Source organism: Halyomorpha halys, unplaced genomic scaffold (assembly GCF_000696795.3).
Source record: "Halyomorpha halys isolate HHAL.00 unplaced genomic scaffold, Hhal_1.1 Scaffold470.1, whole genome shotgun sequence".
Taxonomy (NCBI): Eukaryota; Metazoa; Arthropoda; class Insecta; order Hemiptera; family Pentatomidae; genus Halyomorpha; species Halyomorpha halys.
In genome coordinates this window covers 992,031-1,016,300 of record NW_027115723.1, presented here as the reverse complement: position 1 = coordinate 1,016,300, position 24,270 = coordinate 992,031, and the positions used below count along the sequence as shown (strand labels likewise).

The window sequence follows — 24,270 nt, the reverse complement described above, 5'->3', positions numbered from 1 at the left end:
AAAATAATTTAGAAGACGAACAACGTAATATATTTGAAGCAAATGGAAAGCTTCTATTTCGTCCTGGTTGTGGAAGTTAAACTATTCTCATTTAACCAAACCGATGCTCTTACTGAAGTTAGCAGGTTCAAAAGATCCTTCTAAACAATTTACTCAAGGGGCTGTTTGGGAATGCAGAGAACGCCTTACAGGAATTCCACGTAGATGATTTCAACCACTTCCATTGCTTAAATGAAGAAATATATATTTCGTAAAGCTTAGATATTCACCTACCGCTTTATTATTAACTGCGTGTACACTACACCTAACTATCTTCAAGGTCTCTCGACCCCAGACAGATTTCCTTTAAAAAGTCTTGCAGAGCTTCGTTTTAAAAAGATTGTTGAATTCTGCATCTTTGGCACGTTTAGGAAATCACTTAGAGGAGGTTAATAGATTTTGTAATTTGATATTTTTAGAGAAAAGAATTAATGTGATTTAGCAGTTGAAATAGGTAAAGTTTAAACAAAGTAAATAATAATTAGTATGTATACCCACTATTTTTTTATTACGTGTTTATTTAGACACAAATGGGTCTAAAACGTAAAAATTATGTTTTTAAAATAATTTCTTGACAAATTACCTGAAATACCTCTTAATTAGGAAGGTTTCGAAGTAAGAGAAAAATTTTCATATAATTTTAGCAGTCACTATCGGACAGATCTACTTACACGAACTGCCATCATGAATAATTCATAAATCCTGAATAATATACTCTAGTAATTATGAGTTATTACTGAGCTTAATTAAAGGCCTCCTAATTCATAGATAATCTTGATGGAATAATATTAGCAACAGATAAGCGGCTTTAGACAGTTATTAATACTGTTTGTATTTAGATTATTTAAAGTGATCATTCCATAGACCAAAGGTATAAAGGATCAATATATAAATCGACAGCATTAAGTTTGAAATCTCAAACAGGTTCATGGTGAAAAATTTTTTAGAGTATTTTCTGCATTTAAATCATTCAAAGCCATTGTTCTATTTCGTAGAAATTGCGAAAAAGTAAAACGTTTTTCTGTTTTTTAGTGTCTGGTACTGTACTGTTTTTAAATATTAATTATCACTAAGCTTAATTTAATTTCATTCATTTGGCTATAATATGCTTAATTTTCTTAAAATTTGGTTTCTTAAAAAAAAAATCTTATTATATTATTTGGTATAAGAGTAAGTAAACGTAAAAATAAAATTATGTCCCTTATCATAGCTCCCTAGCATAGCTCTGTTTAGATATGTTTCGTATAATACCAAACATTTACACATTTTGAGCTAAGCACAAATAATGTTTTGTATTCTTCATAACTTTCCATGAAATTTTTAGTGGGGCGGGTCCAGCAGGGAAGGATGACCTCTTTTGGCAAGATCTCCTCTTGTAAGCTAATTAAATTGATTTAACCGGTTCTGACTTGCCGTAACGTAACGGTCGTAATTCGTTCATCATCGTAACCAGTGCGAATTAAAAAAAAAATTTAAGGAATAGCACGTATTTTATGAATCCAGAAATATGAGTATATCATCAATTTTCAATAAAAGATATGCTTTTAGTCATTTTAACAAAGCTGTCGCAGTCCTGTTAATGAATTTGATTTCAAAGTTTTGCCTCGTTCAACTCCCTTCCTGAGTAATCCAACTACGTTGAAATCAGTTTTATTAATTTCTTATAACGTTATATAATTTCATTTTAATAGTTATTTATGCCCTAAAAGGCTTTGAGTAGTTTTTAAATCTAAATTCAAAGTAGAAATTATAGCGGTAGCGTTCTACTCCTTATTTTTTCTTTAAATGGTTTAGTATTTGCGGAATACGACAGTAATTATAGCAGTGAAGTTATCGAACTCCTAAATTGTTTTTTTGATATTTTATTGTTCAGTAGTTTGAAAATGCGCCAGTAATTATTGCAGTAATATTGGTGTAATCCTAAATTGTTTTCTTTAAATAGTACAGTAGTTTAGAACGACATAATTTTTTTTTTACTCATAATATATTTTTAGGTGGCTTGACTGGCCTAAAATTCATGTATAAACAATGACTTTGATTTTTTTCACAAACCACTTTCTCGATTGACTGTCACGCTAAAGCTGTTTAACTACTTTAATGAAGCTTCCTCATAGTCTTATCCATAAGCCTCCATACCTTTTTTACATGATAAATCCCCTAGATAGAACTGGATATAAAGTAATCATGAAAAGTAATATTATTTGCCCACAACTCGAAACTTATACATTATGTAATACTGTATATATTTTTTTTTCTGACCTCCTTTATTGAAAAGATATAGATAACAATATTAATATATACCTGTATATAAATATATGTATGTAATGGTGACCTTCCTTCGCTGTATGGCATTATAAAGGGCTGGGTCCGCTGAGGGCGGGGGTTACAATTTTGGCCCAGGAGCCGCTGGCCGGGGTACAAGAACGGGGGTAATAAACTGTATATATTTTTTCCAAACCTCTTTATTTTTTACATGGTTACAGAATACATAATAATATAATGCAATACATAAAATAAACTGTATATATTTTTCATAACCTCCTGTAATGATGTTATTGAATATTGGGTACATACATATAGGAGGTATGCTATATGTATATCTGGGTGTTAATGATACCTTGGATTGCCTTTTGGCATTTCATTCATTGGCAATTCATCATTACTTTCAACAACAAAATAAACTGTATATAAAATATTAATTTTATTTTTATAAGAAATATAGGTATCTGGTAACACTGGGAGGAGGTTACACAGGTGATTTAATTGAAGTGCGATTTTTATGTGTGTGTATTAAATTTTATTTAATTGATTCAATTCAGTGTTTTTTATTTAAAAGAAATCCTACACATTATAAACCGTATATAGTTATTTTAAAGGTAATTTAAATATCTAAGAAAGAAAAAACCTCAATTTAACTTGTATTGAAAAAAGTATTGGACTTTGTTTAATTTTTGAAATAACTCGAAAATTGCACATTTATCCAGAATATTCCTGGACTTCATTTCAAAGGCAATGCAATTTTATCCTACTAGTTATAAGTAATAAAAAAAAACTTAAATGGAACAATATTATTGAAAATACAGCATATAAGTCACATGATTGGACACATCCTGTATTTTAAATCAAATATCTTACTATCTCAGTCTTCTTATTTTATTTATCAAGATGCGAAAAAATTCAGATGTTCCAGTATTAACCTCTAAATCTCAAGATCTGCCCTACTTTCTGATACTTGATATTTTGGAAAGGAGAGTTAGAGAACATTCTTCCGTAGCTTTATGTGACTGATGCTCCTGGTTGGTTTTTTCTTGGGATTGGTAAAATAAACATCGTTTTTTTCCACAAAATTGACATTAGTTTTTTCAATTGAAACTTTTTTAATTCAAAAAATTATTTAATTTGGCTTTACTAGATTTACCTCTTCGGAGCCAAGATTTTATAAATTACAACTTTATTATGAAATTAAAACAAAGCAATTACCCTACGGTTTCTAATGTAATAAAATAAAATATAAGTTTCTTTGACCCCCAATTTACTGAATGGTTGACGACAACGCCTATGGAGTTGAAATTATGAATGATAGTCCCTTATGCTATAGATGTGCAATGAGGTTAGGGATGATAATTATTATAATTATTTCTTTAATCAGTAAATAACAAAAAATCATTGTTTGTATTTATTGTATGTATCATTGTATGTAAAAAATGTAATTGATTCATCTTTTCACGCCCAAGCAAATAAAATTGAAAACATATTTTGATTATTTTTTATTGTAAAATCAGGACATTATAAAATTTTATATTATTTATAAAGTTTTTTTTTCTGTTTGCCTTATTTTCCAGAGAATTATTCCATAGAGGCAAAAGTTAAAAGGTTTTAACTAGATATATCGTTATAACCATTTTGGGACTATTTTCTATAGAAAAAAAATTATTTACACATTTTGGTTACTAAGCAATACTTACATTGGAAGCCAAAATTCTACAAAAAAAAAAGAGAGAATAAATAAAATTTATCAACCTGTTTAAAAAATTTTGTTTTCTTTTTTCATTTGTTACTTCTAAAAAATGTTTCATTTCTATTTTGCCTTCTTAACTGACGGTGTTAGTGTGTATTGAAATTCCTATCAGATGACTTTATAATAGTCAGTGGAAATGCATATTGTATTTGAAATGTATGCATATAAATGCATTAGCTCATTTCTAATTCAGAATTCATGAATAACTCAATTCGGTATGGAATATATGAAAAATAATTCATAATTTTCTATTCAAATTTATTCATTTAAGTGACAAATTTATAATATTTTTGATTGGGTTATAGCTTCTTAATAACTGTGCGATATCGGTTACAAAGTGGTGATTGATCGTATGTCAAATTTAGGACATCTCCAGATAATTTTAAGACTGAATTCTAATCTTTAAAATTTTGGTATATATTTTAGATGTATTTGAAAAATGCAATTCTCGTTTTCAGATATTTTTATCATAAACAAAACCATTTAATTTTTCCTTCCTCAACTAATTAATCACACCCATTAAAATAATTCCAATTAACCAGCCGAGGAATCCATCATAAATCCCATTCCGCCCGCTCTGCCCGATCTAAGGAGAGAACTTTGAATAATGAATAATTATAAAGGGTTTAATGGTTCTCAAGTGAGACCGGGGCGCCCTTCTAACAAAACCCATTTCACTAAATAATTAGGTAGCTGGTGAATTGTTATTGGGTTTTCACAAGTTTTAGTCGTTATTTTCGTCGTCTAATTTTACGGTACCAACATACAAACTTCTTATCCCTTGTGATGATTCCAACAACGATTTTATGTTTCTCTCACATTTATTAGTGAATAACTTATTGCTGAATCCTTTTTAGGGCAAAATTATGGAGTAAATCTAACAAATTTATTTGTCGTTTATATTTATTCTTTTAGATTGTTTTATATTTTTAGATGTATTTATTTATAACCCTTAAACTTTTTGAACATATTTTAACTTAGTTATAATGAAATTAAAGTCTACATTAACATTTACAGTGTTTATTAATTATTTATTCACTAAAAAAATCAATTACTACTGAACTACCTAATTATTAATTAATTTTCATACTTAATTATTGGTCACAACTAAATTATATATAAAGTATTAAAAATGAATAAAATATTGATGAAAATTGTTGGAGGGACCAGATTTTTTTCCTCCTCATTTCTCGAATTATAAATCATATTAGGTAATTATAAATCATAAGTAGAAGAAAAAATATTATATAAGAAAAAACAAACATTTGATAATATATTTAAACAGTTTAAAATAACAATAAATAGGAAAATAATTCAATTAAAAAAAATACTAACGTTCAGAGAGTAATTTTCTGCGATCTATGACAATTTTTCAGATAATATTGAATTATTATCCTATTGAACAAATTTACTAATTGTATTATAAATATTCTTGAAAGTTGAACAAACAATTTTTTTAAAACTTATTATCCTATTGAACTAATTTACTAATTAATTGTATCATAAATATTCTTGAATGTTGATTTAATACTTTTTTTTTAATCACTTCTTCGTGACTGAGGTTCTCCGACGGATCGCTTTTAATTTTTTGTAGGAAACTAATATAAGATTATTTTATTTTTCTTTGTTCAAGGGAATGATAACGTTGCCAGCCTTTTTCCTAATTTCTTTACCGTAATTAAACCATATACCATATACAAACATCGAAACCTATAGCCGGGATGCTCAAAGTGCATTCATTGTTCACATTAGAAAATAATTCACTAGTTGAAATGAATTTCAATTTTCATCCAGATAAAATATTGATTAACAACATTTTATTATAACGATATTCTGTGTAAGTTCGAGTCCAACCAAAATTGATTTTCATTTTTTAATGAACTCTTGTACTCGAAAATCTTCGCACTATGGTTACAATGGTTGATAACCTGAAGGGTAGCCCACGATTTCTTTCTTGTTTGCTTACAAACAGGCGTTGAACCTAATAAAAATTCTGTTTCTACTTCAACTGACAGACGCTTATATAGAGATGAAATATCGCTAAGTTAGCTGCGGTAAGGGGAAACATGAATAAGGCAAGGGCAAGATGATGGGGTCATAAATAACATACAATTCTTAATATGGTACGAAGAAGATATATATGATACTGCAGTTGTAAAAGGGATCTTGCTTCCCAGACCGAATAAGTATTGTCCGCTTATTATTTCAATGAGGATTTCGAGGATACCCCATTTTAGATACAGTTAATAGTTCTGAAATGGTTCCTTGAATAAAAAGATCGTTTTTAACCACTAATTTTCTTGCTACTCATTCATTAAGATTATACATCCCTTATCAGGTTTAAAGTCTACTTTAAACCTACGTTTCTATAAGTTATTTTATTTATTGATTTATTATTATTATTATTTTTTATGAAGTTCTATTTATATGATTTGAAACCCTTTATCTTTATCCTTACCTACTAAAAGCGTTCACGATATATGATAAGTGTATATCTGAGATTTTAAGAACGCAAACAGTTTTCAGCGGGGATCGATTTAAAGAAATAGAGGTCCTGGAACAGTAGCCTGCCTTGGATTAGATTATTTAAAACTATTTGATCATAACGACCGTTTTTTTAAATGTTTTTTCTATATATCTTTTTTTTTTGTGAAGTTTAGTAAGTAAAAGTAAAAAGGCCATTTGTGTAATTAATGAATACTTTTAATCATCATAATTTTGTTTTGTTAAGAGATATGCCTGAACGCAGCTTCCGCGGGTTCCGCTTCAAACCTGATTTTGATTAAAATTCAGTAATAAAAATACTGGCCGCTCTATTATGGTAGCTTCTGTTGATAAAGCCCACATTCATAAGATACTTTTCTATGCATATTATTTGCTTTTATGTTTAATTGAAATGTGGTAAATCAATTAATTAAACATATCTTTACTGAAGCATTGCAACAAATTATAAAAAATAAACCATATAATTATGAACCACACAGTAAAAATGAGTTGAAAAAAATTGTCTATAAATATAAATAGTCAGTTGTAATCCTATAGCCTAAGTTATAGGGTTTATTTGTTTAAAAAATGACTTAAAAAAAAGTTTCAATTAAGATGACTTACACTACATGCGACTCAGTCCACAAATTATTTGTAAGGTAAAGAAAAAATAAGAATATTAACTAGAAAATCTGACTTAATCTCAACACATTTTAGATTTCTAAATAGTTAAAAATTATTGTAGTGGGTATATGTGTAGTAAAATACTAAAATATTTAATTATTAAGTGTTTTATCTAAATGCAATGTAAAAATTGTTAAAAAAACAAAACTATAGAAACTCTTGATTCTCTATATTTTTATTTTAGAACTTAATAATGGGTAAAAGAGAAACATTATTCAGATGACGTAATGAAAAAGAAGTAATTAAAGGCTACAAATTCCTGAAAAACAAAACAAAAATGTTTTGACAAATATTCTATGGAACTTAAAGATTCTAAAAAATATTTGAAGAAATTTTTCTTCAAGTTTTTACTACATGTGGGTAAGATTCAATGTGAAAAAATAATTTTTGAAATAGGGTATCATTTTAGTCTGTGTGATATTAGAAAACGGTCAGTTATTTATTTTTTTGATCCATATTAATTTACCCAAAGGTAGATAGTAATATCAGTATTGATTGAATTGGCAAAAATTAACAAAGTAATCAAAAATATTTACCTGAATGGATATTTTAGTGTTTCATTTAGTAAAACCTGTGGTTTTTATACAAATAAATTTAAGTTCACAATTCTTTGAAAAATATAGCTTAAAAATGGCTGAGATTAAATAAGAAAATATATTAAAACTTTTTAAAAAATAAATTAAAAAATATACTAATATATATTCGTTATTATTTTAAATAAAACATTTTTTTACTCATGTATTCACTAGTTTATTGTTGCAAGCCAATGCATTTGGGCAACATTTATATGCAAATGATCCTTCATCATCACTTTCGAATAATTATTGAGGGAATAAACTATACGCTAAAATATTTAATTTAAAAAAAAATGGTACAACTAATATTTCATAAAATGGTCTAATTATATATACTCCTCTCATCACCTGATTTCCTCCGTAAATAGGAGACCTTTGCATTTGATGGTGTCCCAACATCAAAGACTTTAGGAGTTCCTTAAGAAACTTGATGGAGTTAGTTAGCAAACGTCTCTTAAACTGACAACTTCACGTCATCTCCAAACCCTCCTCCAAATTCTCATTTAGAATAAAAAATGTTCATCCTCAAAATAATGATTTATTTTTTATTAAAAAAATATATAATTCACCCATTTTTTTATCACCAAAAAAGACAAAAAAAAATTGATTTATTATTACACAAGAATCTTTATTGGATTAGAGGTAGTTGGTGGATGGAGCTAACAAAACACTGAAAAAGTTTTAAACTTGTGAGTTAAGTTTTTGTTTAATCACTTTGGCATACTAGTACAAGAGCCGGGAATAAAAAAGGGAGTTATCTCACACCAAGTTTTGATTACATTAATGAAAACTATGTATAATTACTAGTCAAAATTGATGAGTCTGCCAATTATAGGTAGGGGGATAAAACATGGCGGCTGTTTCAAAACCTTAAAAAAAATTAATTTTTCATTCGGAGCTCTATATCTTAAAAACTACCAACAACACTAGAAAATCTGAAAGAATATTATTTAAAGAAGAGTAAATTTGCTAAAATATTATCGCTAAACGAGCTATTTACGTCAAATAGTTCTCGAGATATAGCTTTTTAGAAAGCAAAATTTCTTTAAAACCTTTTGAAAGATTAATAGTTAGCTAATTTATATTGAGAAATCTATAACTCAGGAAATATGAGACGTACAGATGTCTATTAGCACTCAAATTAAAGCTAGTTTAATGGACTATAAAGAAGTTTATGAACTTGATCTTCGTAGGAGTAATAGTTTACATGATATTTGCTAAAATAAATTGATTTATAGTTGCTCGGACAATAAGTTTGATTTATGAAAAAGTTCATTTCAGAAACCATTGAATGTACAGATGTTTGCTAGCGCTCAAATTAAAGCTAGTTAAATTTACTATAAAATAGTTAATTATGTTTATCTTTGTAGAAGTAGTAGTTTTTATGATATTTGATAAAATAAAATCACAAAATGTTAATTTATAGTTGTTCGTATAAAATGTTGGTTTTTTGAAAAATATACCTCTAGATTACGTACACTTATAGTTACTTATACTTATAGTTACTTATAGATAGACGTACATATGTCTGCCAACACTCAAAATAAAGGAAATTTTACTTACTATAAAGTAGTTTTTGACACTTATCTTCGTAGGGGTAGTAGTTTTTATTATATTCACAAATGAATATAAATTTGGCAAATGAAAATTTGTCCGAACAACTATAAATCAATTTATTTTAGCAAATTTCATCATAAAATACTTTATAGCTCATTAAACTAGCTTTAATTTGAGTGCTAATAGAAATCAAATTATAGCTTGAAATATTGATGTTTCAAAATAAATTCACTAACTACTGATCTTTCAGTACATCCCATACAACATTTTTATGAAATGTTGTTTTTTAAAAAGCTATATCTCGAAAACTATTAAACGTATATAACTCAATTAGAGCTCATATTTTAGAAAATTTGCTCTTCTTTAAATGATGTTCTCTAATGTTTTCTTTTGTTGTTCCTACTTTTTGAGATATAGAGCTATAGCTCCGAATGGAAAATTAGTTGTTTTTTTTTATCGCTTTGAAACAGCCACCATTTTTTATTTTCCCTACCTATACTTGGCAGACTCATGAATTTTGACTAGTAATTATACATATTTTTCATTTAAGAAATCAAAAATTGGGGTGAGATAACTGCATTTTTCTCCTCTTGGGCTCTTGTACTATAATCCGTGTAAAAAACGTCGGCTTGTAATATTATAACGTCCTAGTTATGCCTGGTTTGGAATGGATTCGATTTCCATCAGTGGTAGTTAATATTTATACATCAGCGGTTTCGAGAGATGAATATTGGAAAACCCACTCCCGTCAATACGAGGTAACAACCTCTAGGTAACCATCAGGGTTTGGCCAAGAACCTTGCTAGACTAGTTATCTCACCATTATCGGCACTAGTATATGTTATTATTTACGTAGTATAAGGACTAGACAGAAGAATTGGAATTTCTTACTTTTTTGTGAGGGTACGATATACAAAACTAAATATTAACTGTCTAAATCCAGAAGAAAATTATTCTATAATGTGCGCGCGAGGCCGTTGATGATCACATACAAATGACGTTTCATTAGACTGAAAACAGTGCAAAAAGAAGAGTTTTAATACATACGGCCTAAAAATAAAATAAAATAAAATAATAATAAAATAAAATAAAGTTAGATGCTTTTCACATGATGCCATTTGTTCGCTGATAATTTGAAAAACCATGTGCCTATTAACCATGATTCGTTAGTTCGGCGAGTATGATTAATTCTTATTGCCTAAAAGATTCCATTACCATATTTTGTAGGTTTTTAGTTAGAATAAAAACAAGAGTAAAGCTAATTTTTGAGCTATTTATAACATAACTGCTATTGTAGCAAACATATATCATATATATTATTGATATATATCATGCATATCATTATTGGCATATATCAATATATAAACAATATATATAATATAAAATATATATATATATATATTATTGAGCAACTATCACTATGCAATCTCTTTTATATATTGAATAGATTTTCAAGGTGCTAGTTTCATTTACACGCTATACATAAAATTCCAGGTTATGTAGAAAATAAAAATTAAACACTAAGATAAAAAAAAAAATGCTTCTGGTCATCTAAGGAGACAGGCCATTATTCTAAATTAGGACCTAATTAAAATTATTGTTTTTAAAATAATAATTTAATGATGGTAGTGAATGAAGAAAAATATCTAAAATATTTCTACACCTTAATTCAATGAATGGATCACAATGTATCGTTATTTTCAGATCTAAGCAAATTGACTTCAGCCTACCACAGATGCGGAAGACCGAGTCCCTCGATGATATAATTCCAGACGAGGATGATGAGGAGGATTGCAAGAAAAGGCAAGAGCAACGCACTAGTGGTGGTCCGACACAGCAGAGGTCCAACTCGTTCAGTAAGTAATATAGTAACTGTTAGTAATTATGCACAGAAAATAAAATGAAGAATGTTGTTATAAGAAATTCACAAACTTTCGCAGTTAGTTTAGCCACTTTTTTAATATTTAGCCATGATTTAGCATTTTAAGTCTCCTCTTCCCGTTTCAAATAAAGGTGATATAGAATCTCCGCTAAATTGGGGTCTTAGTGGGGCGGGTCGGCCTGTAAGGACTGATTGCCTTCTAATATTGTTTATGCTATGATATCCTCTTGTGAGATTGTACATGTATATCGACGAACATACTCGCTTTATTTCTATTATTTTCAATATCTTTTGTTGTAGTTTTGTTTTATCTTTAGTATGTGGATATTGCATTTTTAACAACGTAGTAAAAGTATTCTTAATATTACTGTACAACATATTGACAAATATTTGATTGTTTTCATCCATGAAATAGATCACTAAAATAAATTCGTAGAATTATTACTTACTAATTTACTGATGGTTCCCTATATACAATATATTTGATCCATTGTAACATACTGTCATTTAGTTAAGTCTCTAAAAAAATAACATAAACTCGTAAGAGTGTAAGCCACCTATGAGATAATAATAGGTAAAGACTTTTAAGAGAGCGTCACCACCACATTTTTTTTGATAATTTATTTATTTCGTTGCTTTTACACAAGATCATATTGTTGGTTTTAATTGCAATTAATTTGATATCACTTATACTCAACAATTTATTATTTTATCGTCTCTTAACAATTTATATAAAATGTACTTACTTACATTTACATTATCCTTTCCTAATTATCTTAAGAAAAAAATATATTATACATATACCCATCAGCAGATTAAACTATATAAAGGTGCTATATAAACTAAAACAGTTATATTGCTTCAGTACTTATTACAGTGACAATTTTCTGTTGAGGTAGTTCTGTTATAAAAGTGAAACAATGGAGTAATGTGGCATTACCCTGTTCTATGATAACAATAAACTTAATCGAACCCTAATGACACTCAATTAGAAAAATTACAATTACTATATCTGATAAGGTAACTGATATCTGATATACTAACAATTAATCAATTTCAAGTACAGAAATAATCAAATAATAATTAAATAATATAATACATAGAAATATTTTTTCCTGTTAAATTATCATTAATTCACTATAAGGTGCATTAGTTTTGCTGCAACTATCACTCGGACCTAGTGGGACAGTACTTTAATGACATTAGATGAAGTCGTGACGGTAACCATCATACAGTTCGCAGCATGGCGATGACTGTAACTGCTGTAAGCTGTCATAGGGATTTATGTTATTTTAATGCCTTCAATTGTTACAAACACTATTCCGTGCTCCTTATTGAAACGTATTCTTTTGTCAATTTATTATAAATTAATGATTTGAGAAGTTTGTCGGGGGGTGCTGTCAGCAACCAGGTCTTCCTTCAAGACCTGAAACTCAGGTTGAAACGTCGGCATAAAATAAATAAATATGTTTTTGTTTATTTATGTTGTTCTTTGCTGACCGCACCCCCTGACAATCTTCTCCAATCATTAATCTACGGTCAACTATCTACACCTCATTATTATAAATTAAATACACCATTGATAAGAAGATGAAGATTTGAAGAAATGAGTAATATTTTTATAGAAGTTTTACTCATTTCTTTCGAATGTAAAGGCAATTTAGACAAAAATAATGATGAAATTCAAAAATGAAGAGAACAATGATTAGGTCACAGAAGAAAGAAAGGTTTCTAAAAAGAAGAAGCTCTAGGTAAAGCTATATAAAGATTGATATATTGGATACTGGAATGCAACGAATGAATGGAAGCCAAGAAGCTCAAGGATGTATAAAGATTTATTAGTTTTCTGGAATTGGAGAAGAAATAAAATGAGAAAATACTATTATCAGGGCGGACAATAAAACCGAAAATAAAGGTATGCAATGAATCTAAGGACTCGGAATATGAATCTTTGGTAAAAAAAAACTATTTTATTCATAACATTTTAACTCTTTTTAAAAATGATATTTATATGGATCCCTCAGTTAAATTTTATATGCACATTATATTATTATGAACAGTACTTCAATGTGTACAGATGTAGATCATTGTGGCAACGTTCCATTCATAAAAATTTACAGTGAGCTATTATCTGCACATTTTAATTGGTCATCTCTTGATTTATCGCTTCTTGAGAAAAACAAGGTCTTGTTAGGTTTGACTACACTTAGATAACACTTCTTCCAATTAGCTAATAAATGAAAAAATCATTTCAACAGATAAAGTTTGCTTTTATGTAAGCAAGAAATTTCGTATTTTAAGTGAAATATGCGCTATTTTTTCAATCTTACTAAATAGCTTCTTTTAGAATTAGGTTTAATTTTCTTCTTATGATTAAGTAACATTCCTCTTAACTAGCTGTGGATTTCATACAAGTGTAGAATTTTCCCCAATCCTTACTTACATGGGTAAGTTATAAGTTAATTTTTATATGTGCATTGGCACATTTATTTTTGCAAATAAATTTCTTAAAGAGTGTCAAAAATATAGAATGAATTTATAAATCATCAATACAAAATCAAATTAAAGATTTTTATGATATTATATGTCGGTTTGTTGGTGTGTGTGAGTAACTTAAATGTCCAACTAATTTAATCCTATTACAGTGAATCGGATTTGAGTGCACTTTAAAATTATTTTCTTATGAGTTCCTCTTAAGACTGATGTTATATTGGAAATCATGGCTTGAATGAGAGATCTAATCGATCAAAATCAGATTCCTCTTAGATTGGTCAATTCAATCAGACCAGCCCAGGTGGATGAGTCCATTGAAAGAAGTTCCATTCATTGGAGTTAGAATTAACTGAGAAAACAGAACAGTTCCAAGAAGCTCTGTCGCAAATAGGATCATTCATTTCGAGGAAATTTCGGCTTGATGATTTGATAATCAATAAAAGAGAATTTCCGCTTCTGTTTCATGCATAATATGGGAATGATTAATATTTTTGTATTTATTCAGTTATAGATATAACAATAAAAAGCCTTTGCGCATCGGGAGGTTTGAAGCTTATACTACCAAGAAATGTTCAGTACTTCACTGAACCCATGTTAATATATATATATATATATATATATATATATATATATATGTGTGTGTCTCTCTTAACGTCAAGCTATATATATGTGTGTGTGTGACGTCAGTCGCAGTAATTAGCTGAAATCGATAATTGTTATTTATTTCAAAACAAATATCCTTAACTTCTTAACGTTGAGCTTTAAGTTGTGAAAAAGTCACGCCCTTTTTCCCCCTTAGCTTGACGTTAAGAGAGACACATATGATAATTCGAGGGAAAAAAGCATGACTTTTATCACAACTTATAGCTCAACGTTAAGAAGTTAAGGATATTTGTTTTGAAATAAATAACAATTATCGATTTCAGCTAGTTACTGCGACTGACGTCTAAAAATAACCTCCCACCTCATTCTTTCGAAAAACCCTGTAATTTTCGTGGATTACGTTTCTATATTTTTATTTTATTTTTTTAGTATTTTTATAGTTATCCTTGTAAATATCTTATGTTCGAAATAAATATTTTACTTAATGTTCTATGTATATTACAATCTATTTAGTTCACTTTATGCTATAAATTAAAGATCTAGCTATATTGATCCACAGCGGCTAGGAACTTTTTTTATGCAACTAGTTCGGGTGACGCTATATAAAAATAATACTTGTTTGCAGGGAGGAATTTTTCTAAACGGATATCTCAACACCTTCTCAAAATTCAGAGACATGAATGACCAGGTAACTTGATGTGCAAAACGGTTGTAGGCAAATAGATTTAGTATCTCTATAATAATATATATCGTCAAATCAGCATTTAGTAAGTCTGGATTAGTAAATTCATAGCGTGAAATAGTCGAAATATGTGGCAAAAATCATTCGCAGTTCGTAATGAAAATCAGTACTTGACTAGTTCATGAGCATTTAAATATTCCCTGACGTTTCAGTTGTTTGCTCAATCGTGGTCATGGTTTCGAGATCCACGTTAATTCTTCATTATAAGTCATAGAGCAGACAGGAAGCAGAAGATAGCGTTCGATCCGAAGTTGATTAACAACCAACGAGAGATAGCGATCAACCCTTTTCAACAGCAATCTGCATTTTAACAGCTTCCACACAATTTCCCACTCATCATTAGCGTAGGGGGGCATCAGATATTACAACCGCGTATCAGGCGATGTCATCGTTAATGCTCCCCCTTCATCACCACTCACCCCCTCTTCCTAATTCACGACATGCCGGCCATTATGTGTTCCGTTATACCCACGCTCTTTGCTAAGGAAATTACTCTTTTGGCACAGAGAGGTTTACCTGTAGATTACAGTGAAAATCGTTGGAGTGAATTGAATCGAATCCACTTAATGTCATTTCAGAACTCGTATAGAGCATTCAATAAACCATTTCCCATTACTTCAAAACCCTAATGGAACTTTTATAACTCGCATTAAAGAAATAATACTGTTTTAGTGATGGTTTTACAAATTTAAAACTAGAACTTATACAGAACTCTATCTAAGTGATTACCATAGATTAAAGGAAAAAAAGCTAGCCACTCCAGTTATCACCCTGGAAGACGAAAATTTTAACCAATAAAATTTATTTTCCAGTTGTTTTAAAAATTCTATTCTAGTCACGTTTTAGGCCTTCTCGAAGCTTGAATAAAAAATACTTTTTTTTGTACCAAGAGTACGACAGATTAATAAAATAAAAAAGAGTCGTGCAAATTAAACTTGAACATCAGTGAAGACTAAAATGACTTTATTCTTACATATTTACAAATACTGCATAGTTTAATGGTTACAGATGTCACTGTAACTGTTACTATTACTATTACTATTTTATCTATCAAGTGCTAGAAAATATATGTGTACCCTTGAGAAGAGGGGGTAGGAAAAATAATGAAATAGGAGAAGAGGTTTGGACCAATCAGATAATTTTAGGAACCTATGCGGGGCCTAGACAGCCTTTGAAATTAGAGATAAATATCTGGGAGGGGGAAAAGGCGTGTCTGGAGAAAAAGGATGAGTTCCATTGTCAGCCCTTTCAAGAATGGAATAATTACCCTGGTAAGGGTTGGACATGCTTGTGAGAACTATTAAACATAAAATAGTTTGACAGATGCATGTCCATTGTGAGATGACAACTTATACCTGCGTAAGTGTCAGCCTTTGACTTCTATACATTGATATAAAACACTAACACATGATTTCAATAAGGAAAAATCACTTCCTCTATGGTCACTGTCTTTCAAAATGTGCCACATGTTAAAAGGAAGTTTATAACGATGGTCTATTTATAATAATAGCTGTTAAATATTATAGCGTTGGTTAACTTGCAAGTTTGATCTTGATCGAGAGAGATCGGACACACTCGAATGAATCCGACTTATGATTATGATGTTTTGAAAATTTGACATTTAAATCTAGTTGGATTATTATAATAAGGAAAAAACCTTGATAAACGCACGTTAACGTAAAAATAGAACAACGTTTACAGAAGTAGTTGGTCAGTATTCCGGCCCAATACAGTTATTTTCCAATAGTGGTTTCCAAATATCCAATGATATATTTAACTTCCTTAACACAACATATGTTACCTATACCTCTATTTGATTCATGGCTGAAGAGAAAATAAATTTTTTACTATAGGTAAGTCTGACTGTACTTTACCTCTATTGGTTAATAAATTGTTTGTTTTTTTTAATAAGTACCGTAAACCTGAGCTATTTTGGTGCTATAATTCTTTTTTTTAACCAGTTTAAAAGCAAAATTATTGATAAGACAACTGAAAGTTTGTTTTGATAAAGGTATTATAACCAGTGATATTCTCAAGTATTGAGGAAATCAAAAGAATCTGAAAGATCGAATAAAAAGTTATAGAGAAACAGAAAAGAAGTAGAAAAGGAAAAATAGAAAAACAAATAAAACATATATATTTATAAAAGGAATACAAAGTTTAGGATAAGTAAAAAAAATAAAATTTTTATAGTAAAAACAAATAGTAAATTTATCAGCAAAAGAAAATAATAACCTGTCAAACTGTAATCGGTCCCGGAGAAAGCCAAGTGAAGTTCCTAACTATACCCAATACTTCCAACACCAATAAACCGTCGGGAAATGTTCCTAAAGCAAGATCAGCTCGGCCCAAAGTATCCCTGAAAATTATTATTAGCCCGAAATGATAAGTAAGGTAATACCAGCTTAAACAAAAATTAAAAAGTCATTATAAATATAGGTTAAAAGTAAAACATAGCTAAAAAATAGAAAAAATTGAATGATATTTTACGTGTAAATATAGTCAATGATTTAACTAACTACATGTGAGATAAATCATTTAGCATTTTATGGAGTTTTACTAATTAAAAAGAAGTAGAAGATCAAAAACATAGGTAATTCAAAAGAACAAAAAATAAATAAAAACGTAATGTTTACTTTTAAATAAATGACATATTTTTTATTGACCAATTAAAAAAATAACCAACGGTTTGAACTATATATATATTAGAAAAAACGAATGAGTTTTTTTTTTTTAACACTGTATAAGCAATTTTTTTTAGTATTTTGGTATTAGCTGTGCATTTGGAAATTCCTCTTGTTTCTAGGCTTTTGGAAAAACGTTGATTACTCTGATGGAAAAAATTTAAATCTGCTTTGATAGTCTCATTTACATGAAATACTTTTGGATACTAACTGTACTCGTGTCATAAAATGGCTTTACAAAAATCGAGTAAGTGAGCTATATACATAAATTTCGGGATTTTCCATTCTACGTCCCTTGCTTATAAAAATTATTTCTAATTGTGAGGGGAAAAAAGAATAATTTTAATAATAATAGTATTTAAAGTCTTCTTAATTGTTTATGGAGATCCAATGAAAATTGAAAAGATGAGAATATTTTTTGAAATCACAGCGAAGTTTATTTTCTCATTTTTATTTTATCAATAGTTTTGTTAGTGGATTATCATCAGGCGAAAGGACTTTTTTCTAATTAAATTTAAATAGCATGTGATTTAGTGGTTTTAGGATAAATTTTTTTCTTGTAATAATTCAATACCTTAACTGATTAATAAAAGAATAAATAAAAAACTTGAAAATGGACATGGGTGGTTTTGAAACGCAACACTTCTATGTATGCTATCTCAAATTATTAAATTTGAAATATTCTTGCAATTCTTCGTTGTATATGAAAAATTCGTTTGAAGGCCTAGGCACTCTGTAAATTCACCAAGACCGAAACAGGGAGTTGGTTGGAATGTCGAAATTAATTCCCGGGGCCACGACGAAATAATTACAGCCCAGCCGGCCTATATCGGAGTAGGCTCTGGAACGAGATCAGATCTTTCAGCCTTCGGTGGCCAAATTGGATCACCTCTGGAATTAATTTTTAAGCCCTCAGAGACTTCCCATTATTAGGAGACTGCCAATTCCTCACATTTCCTTTCTTGACCCCTCACCTTACAACATACACTACATATCCAAACAAGATTATAAATATTTATGTATAAATTTTTTTCTATATATTTACAAAATACCAAGTATTGTTATAAGTGAATGGGCAAGGTGACAAAAAAAGAAAGGGATTAGGCTTGGGTCATTCATGCAGTAACTATCGTAGAGTAACATATTGATTATACATTTTTATCGCATCGATAAACTGAGTTTAATAGTTATGAAGTACGTATGTGTCAAACATTCGTTTAATCTTTTTTTTTAATAATTTATTTATTGTTATTTACTAATGTATAAAAATATACACAACAAGTAAATTTGCTGTAGGTGACATAGTGACATGATACAAACATGTGGAGAATCTACCCATTGATAGAACTCCAATAACAGTTCTAGAAGAGATCTCGAGGCCATCTTCTTTTCAGACGCCTTGGAGGATTATTAGGTCATGAAGGAGGAGCCAGGTTAGGATTTCGGTGGTGGGGAAGTTTATCATGGAAGGTATGGTATCTGGTTCGGGCCAAATCGGCAGCATATGGGTCATTGAGGTCCTGATGGATGACTTGATTTATGACAAAGTAAGGAGCATTAAGGATTTTGGACTGTAAGGATTGGATTCGGAAGGAATTTGATGGATCAGTGGAGCCCCAAAGCTCAACTCCGTACGTCCAGATAAGCCTTATAATAGTCATGTAGATGAGTCTTGTAATGGATTGGCAATTTAGAAAGTTTGACTAGTAAATGTAGTCGGAATGAACGAGCAGTTTTTTTCTTTTTAGTCTTGTTTGAAGATACCATGTCAGTCGTTTGTCCAGATGTAGTCCTAAGTAACGGATCTGTTCAACAGGAATAAGTGGGGTATTATTAAAAGATACTGTAGGGGAAGAGGTCATGGGTTTACGACGAAGAGTAAATGTGATTTGGTGTTTAAGATTGATTAAATATTAGGTTTTTTTCGCTTCAGTATTCGATAAACTGTGCAATCATCAATAATTATTACTTATTTATTGAGAATTCCACAACTTTGTCAATATCAAAATATGAAATTTAGTCAAGGGACAGGTTAGTAAAAGAAAAATCATGTGAAAAAATTGTACTTCTTTGCTTCTAAGTATACCCGCTTAAATGTAACTATGTACACATTAAATTTTAATTTATTTTACGTTTATGAAAAATAACATCTATTTTTTTACTATTCACTGTGAATAACGTAGTGATAATGTGACAACAAGTTGATTTATATTAACGGTTGATTATGATCTTTTTGCTACCGTAGGCGAACTGATGGGCGGTACCAACAGCCGTTTATCATCCCCTGTTTGCAACAACTTGATGAATAAGGAAGTTGGGGGTGACCTATTTTGCAAAGGCTCCGAATAAGCAGGAGGAATGCAATGATTCGCCCTCCCCAGCCGATTTGTCAATGTCACGCTGGCGTAGGAGCATGTCTTGTGTCCTGTCCTGATAAAAAAACAAACTTAACTAGGGGTCGTACGATTTATTACTAAACAAGAAGCAATGTATGCTTTTCCAGCTTTGAATTTTCAGTGAATAGAATTTTGAAATTTATTGTACTATGTTCTATCATTTTTTTACTATTTTGAGTAATATATGTTCACAATACAAGACAACTCCAGAGCGGCTTAGTTGTACATAGCTTTATTAATGGCACATAGGCAATAAAATAATAATAAATAAATATTACTTGCTTCTTCACCTAAATATTAATTCCTCTAAGATATGCGCTGGGGGAGATACTAGAGTTAGAATGTTAAGAAAAATAAAATAATATAAAAAGGAACTTATAGCAAAAAGGGAATAGACACACACAAAAAGTCAGACAATTGAACAAATGAAAGTGTTTATTAATCAAAAAATAAATAAGTAAAAAGAAAAAAAAAATTATACCTCTTTATGAATACATAAAAAATATTAAACGTAATACCCGGAGATAACTAAAAAATAAAATAAAACTTAAAATATATATTTATTGTGAGCCAACGTTTCGTCCTAATTTGTAGGGCTTCATCTGGGCTTTCTGAGTTGAGGAAAGCAAGGATGATTCTTTTTCTTTCATTCATTATTTTGCTTCCCTCCATTCAGAAGCCTGCGAAACGTTAATTTACAATAACAGTTTAATCAAAACATATATGAGTCAAGAAATAAAACAAAGAAATTTACAAAATGAGTAAGAAGGAATTATTATGCTTCAGAGTATTAGAAAAATTATATTAAATGAATGGCTCGATGATTTGATATATAATTATTTTAAAACAAATTTAAATAGTTCGTAATAGCCTATCTGACGGAGTGATGGTAGCTGCGTAGTAACCCCCCTGTCTGCCAACCCAAAGGTTGCGAGTTCGAGTCCCCGGCCCTATCTGGGATTTTTTCAAGCATATAATTATACAATACTCACTCACAACCTCTCCCCCCGGGCATTTGTGAAGCTCGTTTGCCAATGGGTGGCACTCGCAAAAATAGGCGTGTGAGTGACGAACCCACCCTATGAAAACCATGTCGAGAAGCGCGCAATGTATTTCCATAATACATGGCGCGAGGTCTTGTACCTACACGGTCTGTCACGCCAATAATAATAATAATAATAGCCTATCTATTAAATTATCAAACTAAGGAGTTCGCGGTCGTATCTAAAGAATGCCTCCAATTGTCTCAAGAGAGAGTAGTTGTAGAAACATGTAGCATTAAACAGCCAACAGTCTGCTTTATAATTAGTTCGAGGTTACTATTAGCGACTGTAACAATCTGAAGTATATCATTTACGCAAAACTTTTTAATTAAAAAAATATATATAATTCTTTAAAAATAAGATAAACTAACTTTTCTAACCGGCAGTAAAATTATTAAATTAATTTTAACCTTAACTGTACAGAAACCTATAGGAAATAAAAATTATAATTTTTTATGTTGCTTTTACAGTATTACTGTCTTAAATATATTTAAGATTAGAATTAGGGTTATCTTAATTGCTTAGCGTAGTCATCCTTAAATAGAGATGCTTCTATCTTGTATACATCATTACTTAATGTTTATGATTATCATAAAACTCTATTAAAGATCAGTTAGACCATCTTTTTCTCAATCTTAGGAGAGACTGTCGAGTACTTTCGGTCATCGTCCTTGACCCAGAACCTGTTCCAAGTACTATTTTCCAAATGTTTCAACGCTCTCAACGTAATAATCCTCCCTTCTTTCGAAAACGGGTAAAGATACTTTGATACTTGTATTCCTTACTTATTGTTTAATACATGTCCGAGATCACTTTGAATTTAGTATTAAAATTATGTTTTTTTTGGAATCGCAGGTATCTGTTCAATTTATAAAATGTACTAAAGATAATGGAACTAAATAGCTTATGCTGCTGTTGACTACGCCTTCACTAAATGCATTGCGATAAACCCTCATGACCGGACTATCATTCTAGGTTAGTCTACGCCCATTCTCAAGCAAAGATCGATTGATAGATCATTATTTTTATGACTACTTATTTTGGCTATTCATCCTGCAATATATGTGATGAAAATAAAGACGTAAATAAATCATACCAATTAAAATATAGTTGTATGATATTACAGTTATGAAATAATAATTAAGTATGCTGGGAAATAGTCAAATGTTCATTTTTTAAACTTTCATTTTAATTACCTATAAAACAAATTATTTAATGTATTACACTATTTAAAGAATAATTTATCAAAATTCATAATAGAAATAGAACGGATTCGGTATTATATAAAATATTTGTCTGCTATATATTTCTTACCGTCACTCAATCTTCAATCTTCCCCAGTTAAAACATTAATTATGAAAGATTTTTTTTTTTTACAATTTTTTATTTACACTTGAAAATTTATTACAATCAGCAAATGAACTGTACAGGCAGGGCACTCAAAGCACTCAGTAGTGCATCCTCCTGACGTTCAAGTAAATTATTTGATTAAATTAGGAGGTTCCTCATCCAACTCCTTTTCGACCTATGCCCTTACTTTAGGGGTGTCGTTTTTTGCTATCTGTCGGACACATTTATTGAAATGTTCAAGTGTTGTGAAACCGTATGTACGTCGTATAAAAATGATTCTTTTGAAGCCTAGGGTGGTGACTTCGTTGGCAGTCTTAAAAATTGCAACTGAAAAGTATTTTTTGAATCTGTGTCTTTTTAGTAGGTCCATAAATTTGGCAGGCATAAGTACATATGGATTATAGGAACTAGTTATATACGTTTAGTTTCTGTCTAAGGGATAATCTAGAATAGTATGGAATAATATCTCTGTTGTATGGAATAATATCTCTGTTGTATGGAATATAATTGTCTCAGTTGGAACATAAGCGTTTTACGTTTTGTCATGATGTATGGGCCCCATGTCAACCTTCTGTCATAACTAAGTCCTAAATAAGTTACAGTGTTTATTTGTGGTATTTGGTGATTGTCAATGTAAACTGAAGAACACGTTTTTTGTAGTAGAGTAAATGTGAGATATTTTGACTTGTTATGGTTATTTTTAATTTTCCATTGTGTGCATCAGGTCTGTTTAAGCTATAATTGTATTCAGGTTGTTTAGGCTATGTTGTAGTGTTACTGTGGCGTGTAAAGGGTTTCTGTTTCTCGTGACGATATCAGTGTTATCGACTTACGTCGTAATTGTTTTGTTTTTGTCTGTCGGCAAGTCGTATTATTAGTTGACTTATGTTATTCTACATTTTCAGAGTTCTCAGCTCAAATACAGTTTTGAGTTGTTAATAAACGATTTGTTTCTTCTTTAAATAAAAAAAACACTATAACCTTATCACTAGTATACATTTCCGTTGCATTAAATACAAAAATTTGTCATTCATCTTGCATAAGGATTTAAACAAAACGGGAATGTATGCAATACTACGTAAAGAAATCTTACTAATGTATTTAATCGTATAAAAAGTTTTAAAAAATTGAAGGATTTATTTTTGTATTTTATTTAAAATACATAAATATAATTGCCACCGTTAATACTTTTTCTATGATTACCATGATTATTGTTATAACTGTGATCCATATTCCTTTATTCAGTCAAATATTTCATATTGACTGCTAAGAGTTCAATTATTTTCTCATACCACTCTTCAATCATAATTAATGTTATTTTAGGTAGTTATGGAGCTTTGGGAGGCCTGAATCCCGCCCTCTATCGCAACCCAGGAGAACTAGAAGAAGAACTCCACTACCCCGAAGGACACCTTGGCAGGCTCTGGTTCTACCTTCGCTACGAAGTCGGCTGCGAGAAGTTACTCATCACTTTGCTCAAGATCAAGAACCTACCAAGCAGAACTGTCGGTACCGCTAACGCCTGTGATCCTATTGTCAGGTAAATTTCCGTCTTTAGTAGCCTGCTTATCAAATCAATGTATGTTTTGTTGTTTATATAATGACTTCTTGCCATGTAGTTGCTATGAATGATCACAGAAGCAAGAAGCGTGATATCAGAAATTAAAGTCCACCTCCGTGGGTCAATTACTAAAGTGAAAAGTTTCGTCTTCTTATATAT

The 24,270-nt window shown here is 30.0% G+C and overlaps 1 protein-coding gene across 1 annotated transcript in view; it reads left to right on the top strand.

Moving 5' to 3' along the window:
- LOC106683153 (synaptotagmin-15) overlaps positions 1-24,270 on the top strand; it is a 283,819-nt gene that overhangs the window by 97,880 nt on the left and 161,669 nt on the right. Inside the window, exons 4-5 of the mRNA XM_024361678.2 lie at positions 11,062-11,213; positions 23,874-24,090. Of these exons, the coding sequence (XP_024217446.1) occupies positions 11,062-11,213; positions 23,874-24,090 (369 nt within the window). The remainder of the gene's footprint in view (positions 1-11,061; positions 11,214-23,873; positions 24,091-24,270) is intronic.